General features: G+C 36.2%; 1 protein-coding gene across 1 annotated transcript in view; it reads right to left on the minus strand.

Annotated features, from left to right (window-relative positions):
- Positions 1–16,819, minus strand: part of LAMA2 (laminin subunit alpha 2) — a 336,606-nt gene that overhangs the window by 50,494 nt on the left and 269,293 nt on the right. The window contains exons 38-41 of the mRNA XM_053937517.1: positions 16,248–16,364; positions 14,961–15,124; positions 11,459–11,597; positions 5,869–5,971 (exon numbers count right to left, since the gene is read on the minus strand). Of these exons, the coding sequence (XP_053793492.1) occupies positions 5,869–5,971; positions 11,459–11,597; positions 14,961–15,124; positions 16,248–16,364 (523 nt within the window). The remainder of the gene's footprint in view (positions 1–5,868; positions 5,972–11,458; positions 11,598–14,960; positions 15,125–16,247; positions 16,365–16,819) is intronic.

Raw genomic sequence — 16,819 nt, forward strand, 5'->3', positions numbered from 1 at the left:
CAGATGCTTTAACTCTTTATTTTCACTATTCTTTCTTTGCACATAATTTAAAATGCATAACAACAAGCAATTAATTTTTCATTAAGATATCGAATTGGGTAAATAAGGAAGTCCAGCAGAACTTGTGGGGTTCACTGATCATCTTCTCCAGTTTCTTTAAGTTCCCTACTTCCATAGTACCTAAGTGCTTGAGTTCCTTGAACTGTTGTATATATTTAATATGAGCTTTTCAAAGGTGTGCAAAGGAAAGAATTTATGATGTTATGATTTAGGCAAATTCAGACAACGATCCACTGATAGGTTCAACAGCTGTGATGTTAGTCATAGTTTTGATTCCTAGATTAAGCTACTGCCTTTCTTCTTAAGGTGGTTGCCTGAGCTGAACAAGTTGAATGTGGTGTGAAAGAACCAAGACTCATTAGGCCAGCTTGCTCTTGCAATTAGAGTGGCCAGAGCCTAGTTCTCTTGGATTTTCTCAAAGATGTTGACGTAACATCCAAGGAAATATACAAGATCACTAATTGTCAATATGAGATTAATACAGTAACGACAGGTTATGATGAAATAAACATTCTAAATTCTTCGGGAAAACATCCACCTAGTAAAAAACATTCAGAGTTAAGAATTGGTTTAAATCAAAGGACCAGTACAAATCAATGGCACAGGTATGTCATATTTAGTACCTCACAGTTGAAACTGATGTCTTCATTTACAAGCAAGTTCCTATTTTTCAGCATTTACTTTGAATAAAAATTATGCAGGGTCTTTTGAACCGTATCTAGCAAAGCAATGCAACAATCTCAAAACTGAGATCCCAGTGAAGCTTTATGGCTATTGAAACAGACATTATACCAAAATTCAGGAGTAAAGTTTGACACAAAAAAATGTCGTTAGTGCTTTAACTACTATTGTAGTGGGTCTTTTTCATTATTTCATCACCAAGCTTGATAGCCGGAAGAGAAGAATAATTTGTAGAAAAGAAGTTCAGGATGACAAGCTATGACTGTGACCTTCAGGTATGTGACAGGTTATTGAAAATAAACACCTATGTGGTTCACATTCCACAGATTCTAAAAAAAAGTATGGTTTCTTAAAATTAGATGTACAAGAAGCAATTTGTAAGGAGAAATATCAAACAAAATTCATATTGCCTACAAGAAATTATTAATTAAATTTTCCAAGGCTATAGCAAGGCTGAAACAGCACATGGAGTTTAAATGAGAACTAAACTTTTGTTGTTAGACCTTTTAAAATGTCATTGAGGAAGAAATCTGTTTGCTTTATTTAAATTAGAGCAACACACCGGACTGCAGGAGTGCCTGGAGATAAGCCTTCACTCCTGCAAAATGTTCTGCAGAATAACAGGAAATTTGTGTGAACTGTGAGAGGCACAGTTAACACTAGAATAAAGTTTGGAAGAATTGCATATATTATATGATCACTCTTCTCCTTAAAAACAGCTTTATTTTTAAATGATAGGTCATGTCCCCACTGCTGAAGGAGGCTACTGGTAACATGGTATTTTTAAACCAGGATGAATAATGAGATTCTGGTCTTTGCTTTGAGATTTTATCTGTTAAGTAATAATACCAAAAAAACTGCTTTAATTTCCAACATTTAATTCTGAAATACGGTCTGCCTGATAATTTCTTAGTGTTTCTAGTGGATTGTTAGTGTTTATAAAGTGTGTCAATATCTCTGAGAAGTTTGACTCATTTATAGTGATGGTGTTCTAGCTTTGTAACATACTTTTAAAGAATCTCTTTTCTCCTCTCTACTCTGCCTATCCAGTGTGCTAATTATCCCCTGATTATATTTCTGAAGAATCACGTTGCCAGATTTCTGTTTTCAGCTTTGTAACCATAGCAGCAAACTGTTTTTTATGGAATTTAACAAGGTAAGTTTTCATAGAAATTCTGAAATTGAATATTGAGACTCTACCTGTTTAATATTTTTTCTTTTAATTCCTCAAATACAGTTTTACTGTGGATGGGGTTTTTTTTAGTTACAATAATAAAGCCATAAGTAAGTGTTCCTAGCAAGGCTCTTACACAACGAGAAGTGGAGAGACATTATGTCCTGTGTCAGCTTTTCAAGGAAATTGTTTTCACAGAGATATTAAGTTTTATTTTGAAGCAACTTCTTATCTTGTAATCCAGATGGCATCTTCACTGAGCACTGGCCTAATCTCTTGCATAAATCGCAAACGGAACTGACTTCATGTCAACTTTTCCACATCCTTTAATTATTAGCATTTATGAAAAAAGCTGTTGATTTGAAGGCCTAAGATCCTCCAGTTGAGTGCTGAAGTTTGTCAAAATACAGGCAGCTACAATCTAAGTTTTTCCAAACTACAGAGCCTATCTGACTTGGAAGAGGTTAGTAGGTCTGCACTGACAGATGCCAGGCACTGTCAACTCTTATTAAAGTGTAGGTTGAGCAGTATCATGAGAAATTTATCTCAATCCTGTTTTCACTTAATCAGCTCTGCACAGAGATGGCACAAGATGCCAATAAATGCACTGTTTGTTGTTCAAATCAGCAAAACTATTCATGCATTACTGAAACTAAACCCTAAAAGAGTAAGCAGGAACCTGAAGGACTTTGCATGTATTTGCCTTTGCATTTGCTGGCTTGGTTAATGTGAACAAAGATATTCAATTTCTGTTTATATTAAACAGAGCATTATAGGATAAAGCATGACCCCTTATTCCTCTGCATGAATGGAGTCAAATGGAAACAAACAATGCTGTGCACATATATTTCATCTTAAGATGAACTCAGGAATTTAGCTACTTACTGTTTATACAGAGTCATTAACAAGAGACACATGGTTTTACAAGTCTCGGCAGATCACTGAAATATGTGACACTGGTTAATTGCTGATGATGTGCCACCATCATGGTGGAACAAACATATACAGGAACATAGTGGAAACAGGCATCTTTTGACAGTATGGATAAATGCAGTTTTTCCACATGAAACTGTCCAAGGAAACATCAATAAGGCTATGCTACCAAATTCATGTATCCCAAAACCAGACTAAAGTTGGAAATCTACTAAGGAGCAACAAATGCATCTGTTTTTATTGACTGGAGACTGCAGAAATTAACTACTTTTACACACAGCCCTTTCTGTTATCTTTGTGTTACTTCTTCCAAATAGCATTCCTGCTTCCCACAGTCTCATCCTGTAAAGAGGAACATGGGTCACAAGCTGATTCTTTTTTTCCTAAACCAAGCAAGACTTAGAAACTGGCATTAGGAATAAAAAGGAGAAAGAGATGTAACTAGAGAAATGCAGCTAATTAAGTTTAACTTTTTAAAAGAGTAGCTTCAGCACTGACTGCCATAATCTGGTGAATGCAATATGCCAGGTCAGCACAAAGACAACGCAGAGGAGAATACACAAAGAAGGGATTTATCAGCTGGATATGCTGCCTATCAGCTGGAAAATGTTATAGTTAAAAATATTCACGTGTTGTCTGACAAGACACATCCCCCTCAAGTTGTCAATTCTTAAGCAAAAGAAATTACATTAGCAGAATTCCAGTAGCCACCTGACAGCCGTCTCTAGCTGAAGAGGAGTTCATGTATCTTATTTTCACTTTTCATTGATCATCAGCATTTATATACTGGTAGCCCAAATTTCAAAATTCCTTCATAGCCACAGTACTACATACAGATTTTGCTTCTCACACCAGGGTTATTCTTTCTAACTCCTAACCCCAGAGAGAGAAATGACTAAATCTCCATTTTAATAGCTTCTGTCACAAGCTCTGCTTTGTAAGGACTGTTTCAGCAGTCTTTGGTGGTAATATAAAACATTTTCATGATTAAAAGCCATTTTATAACTCAGGTAATTGGCCACAAATCAGGGGAATGTCATAATGTAGGAAGAAAACACTCCCATCTCTATCATGGCCCAGGCTGAATTTTTGGAGAGTATATTAGTTGAGTGGCTTATGGGTCTTCATTACTTAAACTAATGTTCTTCCTGTAGTGCAGACAGAGAAATTTTAAGCTAGTGATTAGTTCTGTCTACCAGATCTTTATAGAGTACCCATTAGCCATCCTGCACTTCCAGCTGAGACTCTGAAAGGGTGGCTTTATAAGGATTCTAAGGAAATATCTTTCTATTAGTTTGACACTGAACTCTCAATTTCTTTCATGGGAAAAATCAAGACATCCAGAAGGGATTATGTTCATAATACTAATAACATATGTTCTATGTTATTCACAATACTAATAATATCACCACTTTGGTGCAAAAGCAGAGTGGGGAATAGAAGTCTGTCATTGCATTTTTTTCTTACACATCTGCATTCTGGGCACAATGTAAACTGATCTCCATGGGTCTAGCTGTGGAGCATGGACATGTTTTATTAGATGTAAAAAGGCATACTGTTCAAGTTCAGAATGTTTGTCTTTATGAAGCACTTCAAGATGTATTGGGAAGCATTAAAGAAAGTTCCATCTCATTACCCTTCACTTTGGGGTAAAAACATAGACAAAGATCTAATATGTGCATTTTAAGCATTGCTGCCTGCTTGCATTAAGTTTGTTTTATGAATCTTTAGGCTGTTTGGACATTTTCTTCTGAATTATGAAATCATTATCAACTTAAATTTTCACTGGTACAATGGGAAAAGAACTTTTTTCAAAATTCTCAGCAGTAATGGTTGTAATATATCTTGTCTCAGGGTTAAATTGAACAGTTGTGTGGACATAAAGAATTCACATCCATCCTTGTAGAGACACCATTTTAATTTGTCCTTGAAAGCAGGGCACTGTGCTTTACTCCACTACACATGCCTGGGGGGCACAGTGGACTCCACTCTGAGGTGCTGAGTCTGCTCACTAGAGTGCTGTGGCAGGGGAGAGGCAGCACAGCCATTTTAGCATCTCTTATACACCAGCTATGGCAAGCTACAGCAGTTTGCATTCCAGAAAGAATCACTATTTTTTTTCCCATTCAGCCATGCTACTGAAATTGCACATTGGCCTCTTTCAATAGTCGTGTGATTTTCTATAACATATTTCCCGAAATATGTTCCTCCAACCCTAAATCTGTCCTGAATCTGGAAGTAGAGAGTTGCAATAAAGAAGACCCTAAATATACACCTAAGATTTACTAGTAACTCAGACACATTTTTTTCCCTCAATTCAGCTACAAGAAAATAGTCACGTTCTTCACTTTCGAACAGTGTATGACAATGAAATGCAATTAATGACCTTATGAAACATTATGCTTTATGACCTTATTAAACATTGTGTTTACTTGTTCTGCAGTTGGAAATCACAGAGCTGCCAAAACGAAATTAAAGTGCAGTAATAGCCAAAAGATGACTAAGGTGTATGGATCACCTCCTTTATGCTATATGTTCTTAATGTATCTCCCAGGAGGCAAAAGAGAATTTTGTATGCAAAAACATGGAAGACAGGGATCTATTATGAAAATCTGTCTTGATTCTAATAAGAAACAAATTTCTTACTAGTTTCTTAGTTTAACTAAGCTAGCAGGATGGGGAAGATTCATGCATAATCTCTGTGACAAATTTAAAACTCAGCCTTGAATATTTACTGTATGCAATTTTTCTTGCCCTTATTGTAGTTAGCAAGAGAAGACCTAAATTCCCTCCTCCTCAGCCCTCTTGTCCAAGAAAAGGAGAGAGGGGACAGGAATTACTGTATAATGCCTGGACACAAAACAGGAGAATCTTCTTCACTGATACACTGTCCAATTTCAAGTCACGTAATGAATTCTAATTTTTTCCTATATGGATTCTTCATACCAGAAGCATAACAGTCTCACAACATTTTTTTTCCCCTCTATTTAGTGGGTCTGAATGCCATATACTGTACATACCTTTAACATCATTTTCTAACATCTTGGCTTCGTTAAGGACCCTGAAGCTTTTCTTAAGAGAGCCCTTGGCGCCATCCTTCAGTGATCCTTGAGGACCAGATGTCTGTAGACAGAGAAAGACAAAGTGTCAAACAGACAGGAAAGTCTGAGGTCATAAAAGACATGTGATCATGATCTAAGTGAACAGTCATCTACATTTTATGTGCACATCAGTGGGCTCTGAATTACATCCCATAGCCATAATATTAGTCAAAGGGAACAAAAAAAATTCTAAAATTTTCTAAGAAATATTTTTTTAATGGAATGTCAGATCCTTTGGAATATGAAAGATTACTTCAATAAAGAGAGACAATACTTACAGTATTAAAGAAACAGAAACAGATTTGACTCTAAGAGCAAAACTGTCCAAAACCAACAAACAAAACATATTTATCCTTCCAGCTATGGACAGAACACCATGAAATACAGTATTTCTCTCTAACTGCAGCTACAGAAACTCTAGAGGCCAGACTGGATCTGATGACTCTAATAATGTCAACTGAAATTAATCTGTGGTTAAATTAAAGAATTGTAATTGCTAGGTGAGTAAAGAAATAAGAAATAGAGTTTTAAAAGAGGGCAAACTGCAGTTAATCTGAAAGAATTTTATTACTAAGTAACCATGCTTCATCATATCATGCTACTTAAAGATTTCCTGAAAAACATCCATCTCTACCTTCAGTGCAGAGACTGATCAATAGATGGAATGATTTTTCTAAATTAGATTAGCGTTTTCAGTCAGTAGGAAATGCTCCAGGTTCTGAACCACTTACTGTTCAGTTTGTAAGACCGAACTCAGATCACACATCGTACTGAATTCATTTCTTTGAGAATACTCCTGACAGCCAGATAACATTCTGTATTAGTCATGGGTCATAGCCTTCTAACTGGTATGTAATTAAGAAGCAGCTACTTTTCATTTTCCAGGGCAGATACATACACTTAAAAATTAACTGTGTGTCAATTAAATGACACAATTATTATTGTTATTCATTATTTTTATAATGAGCAAGCCCAGAAATGACATTTCACATATTGCTGAAGCTCTTGATGTTTTTCAACAACACTGTAAAAAAACATATAGTGAACTTGCTGTTTCTCTTTCCTTTAAAAATCTTAGTGAATGCTTTGGATACTTTCAAAATAACAAGCTTTTTGTTATGGGATATCTCATGGTATATATGTTGCCATGTCACAGGGATATAGCTATTAAAGAATTCCTTGTATTTAGGTGGGATGTAAATATAAGCTTTTATGTGATTTTAAAAACTAAGGCACACATCACTGCCATTTTCTAAGCTCACCTGAAATATTAAGCTGTGTACACCTTCCTTTCAACAACAAAAACATACACATTCAAAAGACGAAAAAAAAATAGTTTCTTATAAATTTTCTCTACTACATAATAACAAACAGCACTGGTAACAGAAGAATATAAAAAAAAAAAAAACAGGAAAAAAAAACCCAAACTCCCCAGTGAAGCAAAAGACTGCTCCTGAAAGAAGAACGTTTGGCCAAATTTTGTGCCAGATGCACCTGTCAAATCAGATAATACTTTAAAATTTCTTTTCCTACTAGAAAGAGAATGCAGGGTATCTCTGTGACCACAGACTTAAAAAATAAGGATTGTTGTTTTTATTATTATTATTATTATTACTGCATAACTAGGCATGGCTGACTGGCTGTTGAAGCAGCTTATAGTAAAGTTGGAAGGCCAGATTTACAATGCAATACCAAGTTGTTCATCAAATCAGGGACAGTAATTGGGCAAGTGCTGACAATTAGTCAGAAACAGATTTCAGCATAAAGTTACTACTAGAAGAGCCCTTTCAGAGAGAAATAAACTTGTACTTATTAAAAGCCTTATATTGTATTTTTTAAAAACAATCTTGAAAATGAGGATTAATTAAGACGTCTGATAGAAAATGTACTTTTTTACTAGTTTTTCATGTAGTTCATGAGATGTCAAGTTATGGAGCGGTCAGTAATTAAAACCCAAACATTTCATGTTTGTGTAAGGTGAGTCTGTATGATTGTGGCAAGACTGAGTCGTGGTGAACCACTTTATAATTTAGCAGGATTTACAGCCAACAGACTTTGACATTGTTTTCTAAATTAGGACAAATACTGTTAAAAAAAATAAAAAAGAAAAAGGAAAAAAAAGATTGGGATTCAAAATAAATTTGAAAATTGCAGGGTCTCTAGATTTTAATTTATTCTAATTCTTTCTCTTCCAAAATGTCAATAATCTGCAGATAGTACCTTCCTCTCCCTGTGCCTTTCTTCATGGCCCCTACCCTCCCCATGCAAAGCCTGTGCAGTTTGAATCTCTGTTTCATCTTCTGGCAGAAGTGTACCCAAACAGTGCTGTCTCAGTCATGGTTTAGAGGCATAAACTCACTGGAGTGGTGTTGAGGATCTCGTGAACTTACACAGGTACAAGGTTTTAGCCTCAGTGCTAATTCAAATCAGTGCAAAATAGTTCTGCCTTGCTCTTAATTTTTTTTTTTCACATACACTTACATTGTGAAGTTTTCTCTTATGTGAGATATAGGGCTACTATTTCTACCAGTCCTGAAGATGGATACCAAAAATTATTTGTACCTCAGGGCATCCTCACAAGGATGTTGAGGCAGCTTTATGTTAGGAAATCTAGACATCCAACAGAACTGCTGGGGTACCACCTAAAAAGAAATTCAAAATCAAAGAAGAAAGCAGGACCCTAAACACTCAATGTGTCCCCTGTGCTTCCTACCATCCCCAGCCTGTAAGTCCTTTCTAAAAAGCCTAAGAATAAGCCACTTTTTAAATATATAGTGTACAACTATTATTCTGATCAATGAGATATGACCATAGTATGTTAACCTAACTCCTATCAGTTACTACCTAAGTAATGAAATGCTGAAACGGACTGAATGTTAAAAGATTTCTCATTTCTGATGAATTTATTTTGCTTTCAAAGGGGAGAGCAAATCCATCACAAAAACCTCAGGAGGAATTTTTCTGTCATATTTTAATACATTTTTTCCAGTCATTTATCAGGCATCCTGTAATCACGATGGATTTTGAGCATCTTTTCATTCATGCTTTAACAACATTAGATTAATTTGAAAATTAAGTCATTTTCCCATTACAAACCAAAACCCCAAAAATCCTTGAGATATCACTAAGGTTCTTGTAAATAATTTGATCCAGTGATATACAGGATAGAACCTAAACCCAAAACTTGTCCCTAGCGTCTCTGGTTCAAACACTACCTTGTTGCTGTTGGGAAACCTTTGACCCTCTGCCCCAACATTAATCCTGGTGAATGTGAAAGGTGAGGATCAGGGATGCTTAGTGAGCTACAGCACTTTTCTCCATTATCTGTTCAGAGCTGGAACTTGGAGTCTTTTACAGAAGACAGGCATCCACAACAGCTCTCATATAGAAGAAAACATGGCTCCATCTTTCAAAAGGAGGGGAAAGACATGATCTCCATCATGTCACAGGGTCCCCAGAGCAACTTCTCAAAAAGTTGGCAACACAGTTTCTAGGGGCTTATGCTGCCTTCTAGGAGCAAATTCAGCAATGCTGCCTTCTAGGAGACTTTTTGAGCCATTGTGCTCCAGACAGCCCTGACTGAGGGTATCTTCCTGGTCTTGTGCTGAAGCTCAGCTAAAAGCTCCTTGGAACCTCTAGAAAGTGGGACCCTGATTTACCTGGTTACCAGTTAAACTCCTCACCTAGGCTGACCAAACATCCAACACTCTTTCTATACAAACAAGGAAATAGAATAAAGAAGTGATGACTGTAGTTTACAACTGACATATTTTTAAAACCTGGCTCAAAACCCTGAAATGATAATTTAAAAAATAACAGCTAAATCTATTGCTTTGCAGCAATTTGATGGCAAGCCACCAATGACCTCTATATCAAGTCAATTACATTTAAAAGGAATCAGCTGCCTCCATCTTCTTCCTCATCAACTAGATACCCATTTCACATATACTGCTCATAAAAAAAACAAGCTCCTTCTAATGAATACATATAAAGGAGATGCTGAAAACATCAGCTTAATATTTTAATCTCTTTCTTTGCTACTCACTTGCTTCTATTTACATCATATTGTCCATCTTGACCTCCATCACTTAAATTATCAATCCCCTTTCTCTCTATGCTATCATCATCCAGTGATATATACACTTTTGTCAAATTCTGTAATTGGTAGCTTTGTTTCTTTATTGCTCTATGTGTCCTTTTTTTCCCCTTTTCAATCCCTGAAACAGCTGCCTGTCTCACTCATTTCAAGTCATCAAAGGAGAAAAAGACAGCACATATTAAATCTTAATGAGAAGGAAAAAACAAAAGGGCCTGGCCCTTATTTACTTCTGTGGTGTAATTAGGCATTGTGTTGAAACAAAGAACTATTTAGAGAGAACTTGCACATACTAGTATGTGAGGTGAATTTTTTTTCATCAAGAGAGAAATACAGTAGTTAGTGTTATTTGAAAAAACACTGAAAATGTAAACAGCCTACAAATATTAAAAATTTTGTGCAGTGGCCAGTTCACTTTATCCCTCTGATGAATACAGAGCTTCACAGCATGTGATTGATTTTGCTATTCTCACAATCCATTTGACTGAAGTAGCTCTCTGTAAGCTACCTTTATTCATATACAAGTGCTGTAACTACAAGTTGTTTCTGCTCATCTACATGTTTCTATATCAAATATAAGTTCTGGCAATCTCATACTGTCAGTGCCTCACATTTCTGTATGCATGTGAAGTGCACGTCTGTTGGTCTCTGACCAACTCCCACAAATTAGCCATTAATTCCTTTGATATCTGACCTAAAAGATAATTTTATGTTAATGTTTTCTGCTCAGTATATGCATCAAGGAGCTAAGATCCTCATTGTGACCCAGAGTGGAGAGCTGACCTTACACAGGCTGACCTCCTATTTTTAAAAGTTCTCTTCATTTTCTCTGGAAATTTACATGTGCTACCTCATAGTGAGAATAAGATTTCTCTGCAAAAAACTGGCAGAGGTCACAAAGTGAATAAAAGTTTCCACTCCCTTCCTACAATTCTCTGTTTCTAGAATTCTGGCCAGGTGCATGCAGTTCATATGATGTGCAGAGAAGTGTCTCCAAGCATTTTCAGGGAACTAAGCTGAAGAGTTAATTAAGGTATGGAGTTCTTTATATTTAATGAATGTATTACCCACATCTAAACTAGCACTATTGAATATCAAATGGCCTATACTCCTGACTCAAAGTTGTTGGCTTGAGCCATACACAGGGACCAAAAGGTGGAAGACAGAAGGAGGAAGGATAGTAAATAAAACGGAGAAGAAAAGTAAGGATCATGAGTTAGGAATAAATAGGGACTTTCTGAAGGTACACATAGCTCTGACAGAGGCATAGCTTTCTGATCACAAAAACAAGAATGTTTCATGGCAAAGGTCTTCACATAAAATTTTAAGATGGCAAAACACAGATCTGAGATCAGATGTAGCACATTCCACAAAAAATCTAAACTTTCTTCTCAATTTACTCTTTTTCCTTACCTCTTGCATAGCTTCATTTGCAAGAGCCTTGGCTTCCTTGGCAACTCTTTCAGCTTCGTCTGTGTAATCCTTGATGTTAGTATAAGCATTGAAAGCACGTGTGGCATTGAAAGAGAGGTTTTTTGCTTCAGTAAGGATTCTGTTGGGATGAGGAAAGTAAACACACCATTAAACCTGCTGCCAGAGCTCAACAGAACAGAGTACCCTACATTTTGAAACACAACAGCATGTATTTCTAAGGCTATTTCTAAGGTGTTCAGAGAGCAATGCTACATCTGAGATTTCAGGAGATCTGGCATCATGTGTTTAATGGAATTCGTATTTCATCTGGGCAGGAAGACATAAAGAACAATGTTTGCTAAAAGAGGAAGTTCTGTGAGATAAAAATAGATCAGACACTGAGAAAAGATAGCACTGTGCTTAATGCTCTAATACAAGTAACATATTCATCATGTGGGTTTTTAAGCTATGTGCTGAGCCAGGCAACTTGAGGAAACCTGCACTGTATGAACATGAAGGATCATCACAGACATGGTTTACAGTAGAATCTCTGAAAAATTTATTTCTTGGTTTGGCTGTCAAACACAGAATTGCTTGTTTTGAAGGAGATCTCACAGTCTAAACCAAATCCTAAATGTTAATTTTGCTGACCAAAATGAAAAACATAGGCAGTAATGCTTCATATTGAATGTGATGTTCAATTTACATGAAATACTCCATTCTGATAGCTATAAATAGATTAAATATAGTTAGTATTTGCTGGTGCAGAGACAGCATTCAGCTAGCTTCCTTCCTAGGGGAATTTCTAGTCAGCAGGCTGGGGAAATAACTTTTCTTGCACTCTTTCTGTACGATATATTAAAACATTTTCTACAAAGAATTGCTGTACCTACAGAATGAATTTGAAGACAACTATCTCAGTAGTCATTATGACCAATGCCTATGTTGATTTTACTGAATAAAGTGTAAATGGGCTAAAATCCTCACTTGAACTGGATAAGAATGGATCTGAACTTGGATTTTTGCCTCTCTGGGAAATTCTCTAGCCATGCAGGTGTATGGCAATATGAGAGAGACTGCTCCTGTTGGGCCTGTTCCAGCTTGTTTAAACTAGTCATTGAGACAGTGTGTGTGGAAGAAAGGAAAATTCATCCCAGTATGTTCTCTGGAGAACTAAGACAGCTGGGCACTGATCCTCGCATCAATTACTTACTGATTTCTACAAAATGCCACAGAAAAGACAAAGTGGACAGAAGGTGTAGTCCCTGGACTCAACATGAGGGAGAGAGATTCCCTTTACATTACTGCAGAAATTGCATGCTGAGCTGCCTCTGCATCACCCTTGGAAAAGTGTATCCCTTTCCTCAACTATGGCTGGAGCTCATAGGCTACTCTGAGTTTCTGTGATGCTCTGTTAGACAAATGTGGAGCCCAGAATAGCTACTTAGCAAGTAGCTCAAGAACTGCTTAGAAACATGGTTCAAATCCTTTCTGGCTAGGAAAAACCTAAACTGAATTTGCCAAATATCAATGGTATTTACTCACGAGCAGGCAATTAGCCATAAAGGAGAAGCCTATGCTAATGCTTCCTTGAACACAGCAGAAATAACATTTTTTTTCCTAGGTTAAGTTCATGAATGGTTCCATGTTAAAACACTCAAAAGAACATCCTCATTGTCAATCAATATAGTATTTGAATCTTTAGAGGAAGACTGGAGAGGCAGGGCTCTCCCTTTATTTCTCCTGTAAGAAGAAACAGTAATCTATACCAAATTCAGTATTGTCTGACAGACACTCAAGTGCCAGTTGTGAAGACAGATACACTTTTTAATTCCTCAAACTGATAGAGACTGTATATGGCTGTAAAGTATAACTATTTATTGTCAGTGCACAAAGTAAACAGCTTTATCCTGATTACACACCACCACACTATTTCTTTGTCCTTTGAAGATATAGATCTATCTGACCACATCAGAAATTTTAACTTTGAACACTCTGCTTTTAGACATAATTTTTAATGTCCTTGATTCTGTGGAGTTTATTGTCTTTTTTGAGAAACTGAGGTTGATATCTGGATCAGACATAGGTATGCATGGTGCTGTTATGACATCTAAAACACTACCCTAAACTGCTTAAGGGCCAAGCTGTCACCTACATTAAGACAGAAGCACATACAAACACCCATAATATGGTCTCTTTTGTATAGTTAAAAAGTTATATCTCAAAGCATGTCTTGCCAACATTTGACTAGGAGGCGCTATCTTTTTTGTTTACATTTTGTCTCTTAGTGCCTTCGTGACAACCTTCCATGTATTCAGATATTTATGTGTGGTTGGGTGTGACACTAAAGTCACTCATTTTCAAATTAATTTTTACCCAGGAAAAATTATTTTACACATACCTTAAAACATGTATTACACTAGGTATCTAGAGTACTGTAACTACACTGTAAATGAAGCCAGTAATTTTGCAAGTATCAGAGCTAATTTCCTGTCTTTTCCTCAAAATTACAGATGTTGGTAAGAAAAAAACTGTGTTAAGCATCTGCTCACAAGTCTTTGGGATATTCAAGTCTTCAGGTAAATCTAAAAGATATAAGCCGCAAAAAAGTAGCATAATGTTGATGTTAAAAAAAAAAAATCATACAGTGCTTCTATAAAACAATGAAACTCTGAAGCTATGCTGGGGACAGGTCCAACAGGCATAATATCCATGGTCTATTTCTGAGTATTACTATTGCAAATTACACTTACTATTTATGGCTTGCTTTCTTAACTGCATAGAATGCAATAAAACAAAAGACATCCCTCTCTTTTTCCCCCAAAATTCCAAAAAGCCAACAAACCCTTGTTTTATCTTCTTTCCAGGAAACTATTTTCATGATGAGTTATATAGTACCATTCTTCTGAAAGAGCTGTGGTCAAATAAATGAAGGGCATTGCAATTCTCATATTTAGGACTGTTATAGTGGTAAACAGAAACTGAAGTTTCTGTTCTTGGGTTTAAGCATTTTGGTCCTACTTTCCTGGGAGAGTGTTTTGAAACTGGTAGAGGAATTACTGTCCATTACTAAGGGGGACTTCTGACAGTAAACAATTTAGCATCACAATAATAGTCTCCTACCAAAGTAGTCATCTTAAAAAGGAAAATACTACTTGTTTTTAACAAATGCACATGAAAACGTGTAGTGAGCTCTTTAAGAAGAATTTCTATTTTTTTCACAACATAGCAGTAAGCATATGATAAGTTAAGCTGTGTTATCAGTGCATCTGAGGGCACTGTTTGCTGTCCATGCAGCCTATAAGAATCACAAGACTAGGAAACTGTTTACAAGAGATACATAAATTGACTAACTCAATAGCTGTATACTTGTACACATCACTGGTTATTTGTATACCCCCAGTCACAGATGTCAAAGAAGAAGAATGCCCTTCAAGTTCTGTGAAGCAATTTTGCAAACCCGCCTCATGATTTTAGCATTACCAGTGAATGTCTGCCTTACCCATCCAGCACTGCAGATGATTCATTCAGCTGGCCCGCATGGTTCTCAGCTTGCAACACCTTTTCTGGAAGCATCCTGTCATGAATTTCTTGTGATAAGTCATCTATTTTATCTTTCAGCTGATCAGACATTGGCTGTATCTTATTTGCAACACCTTCTACATACTGAAAATGGCAAAAGAAAAGCCTTTAAATTTCTGATTGCAAGCATTCTGTAGCCTTATCTATATATAAGGGTGTTTCTTCTTTTCTTGTGGGCTATTATCTCAACTTACCCATGCATTAAAATTTCAGGGAACTAATACAGAAAGAATAACAGGAATGGCTAGACCAGAAAGCAGAGAGGAGATAAACAATATTCCAAGAGCTACTTGTCTCTCTTGAGCCTAGTAGAAGCTTTTCTTTTACAATTAAGGAATTGTACAGTTTAAAAGCTTATAAACTCTAATTTGGATTTGTTTCCTAAATGTAGATGCATGTAGAGCTATATGAAATTGTTGCTCTGTTCCACAGTGATTACTAATAAGTGGCAGAAGGATCCTTTGAGTGGTTACAATGTCCCTGTGCTTGTTAAAGCTTCTGAGTAAGAACCACGCTTTTTGAAGACTTGCCATTCCTGTTCCAAAAAGCTGCCTCACTGTGTCTCCTTTTCCATTTCTCCAAAGAGCATTTTTCAATTTATTATGGCAAGCTGCAATGCATGCTGGAAATTTCTTCAGAACCAATGAAGATACCTGTTTTTTTTTTTTTTTTTTTTTGTAGTTATGACACTGATCTCAAACTCTGTTGATGTAACTTTTAAGGTAGAATTTTAAAAAATATTATGCAAAATGAGAGTTCAATCTTCTCCCTGATCTGTCTAGACTTAAAATTGTGGCCACAGGCAACAAATTATTTCTGAAGTTTCCTTCTGATATACACACAGTTTTTGTGCAGATAAGTCTATACCTAGATTACAGAGTTGTAGTGAGATGGTGAATGGGTCTGCTGCATCTGTAATTCTCGAGATAAAGTTAGTACCACAATCAGAGTACCACATTTATACATGGCACAGTCCCTAAAACATTATGAGCTAGCTCACATGTAATCCAATGAATCACTTAAAACTCCAAATTATTAATTTTTATACACCAGACTAGCTTTTCTGCTATACAGCAATTGAAAAAAGAATTATCCCAAGTAAAATATTTCAATATTGATAAATACAATAAAAAAATTAGGTGTTATTTTGCTTCCATAATGATGTTTTGTTGTACTAATTCTCTGGTAAGGATGATAAAATACTCACCTCTACAGCTATGCTAATGTCATTTGCAAGTTCATCAGCTTTATTAAGGACATCATTCCCTTCCTGAAGGGTCTTTTCAACATCTTGTCTGCCATCTTCTATAGCTTGCTTCCTTTTCTATAGGATGAGTTCACACAAAGAAAAAGAAAACCTGTTTACCAGAACAGTTCAAATGCCAGCACCACAGTATAAGACTGCATTTTGTCACCATGCCACAATGCCTCTTCTGCAACTCTCGGAGCTCTTGGAGCTGAGAAAGTGACAACAATAAAGCACATGTAAGGTATCTTTCCTTTCTCCTCCTATTCCCAGCTGTGTATTGTCCTCCCACAGGGCAGGGTTTTTGTTGCTTTCTAACAGAGGTAATTTTCATTGGAAAATGAATCAGAAAGTTATAAATCCTAATCTTAGCCAGATGTGTAAGTTCGTCATGTTGTAAATCACCTCTGACAATGAAGGAAAAATTTATAAAAGTATTCTGCTGCTTTCCTACTTCCATCCATTGGTACTTCATCAACTGCTGATTCCAAAATAAAAGGTTTGGAGTAACCTACAGATTTCTGTTTTTCCAA

Source organism: Vidua chalybeata, chromosome 3 (assembly GCF_026979565.1).
Source record: "Vidua chalybeata isolate OUT-0048 chromosome 3, bVidCha1 merged haplotype, whole genome shotgun sequence".
NCBI classification, from domain to species: Eukaryota; Metazoa; Chordata; class Aves; order Passeriformes; family Viduidae; genus Vidua; species Vidua chalybeata.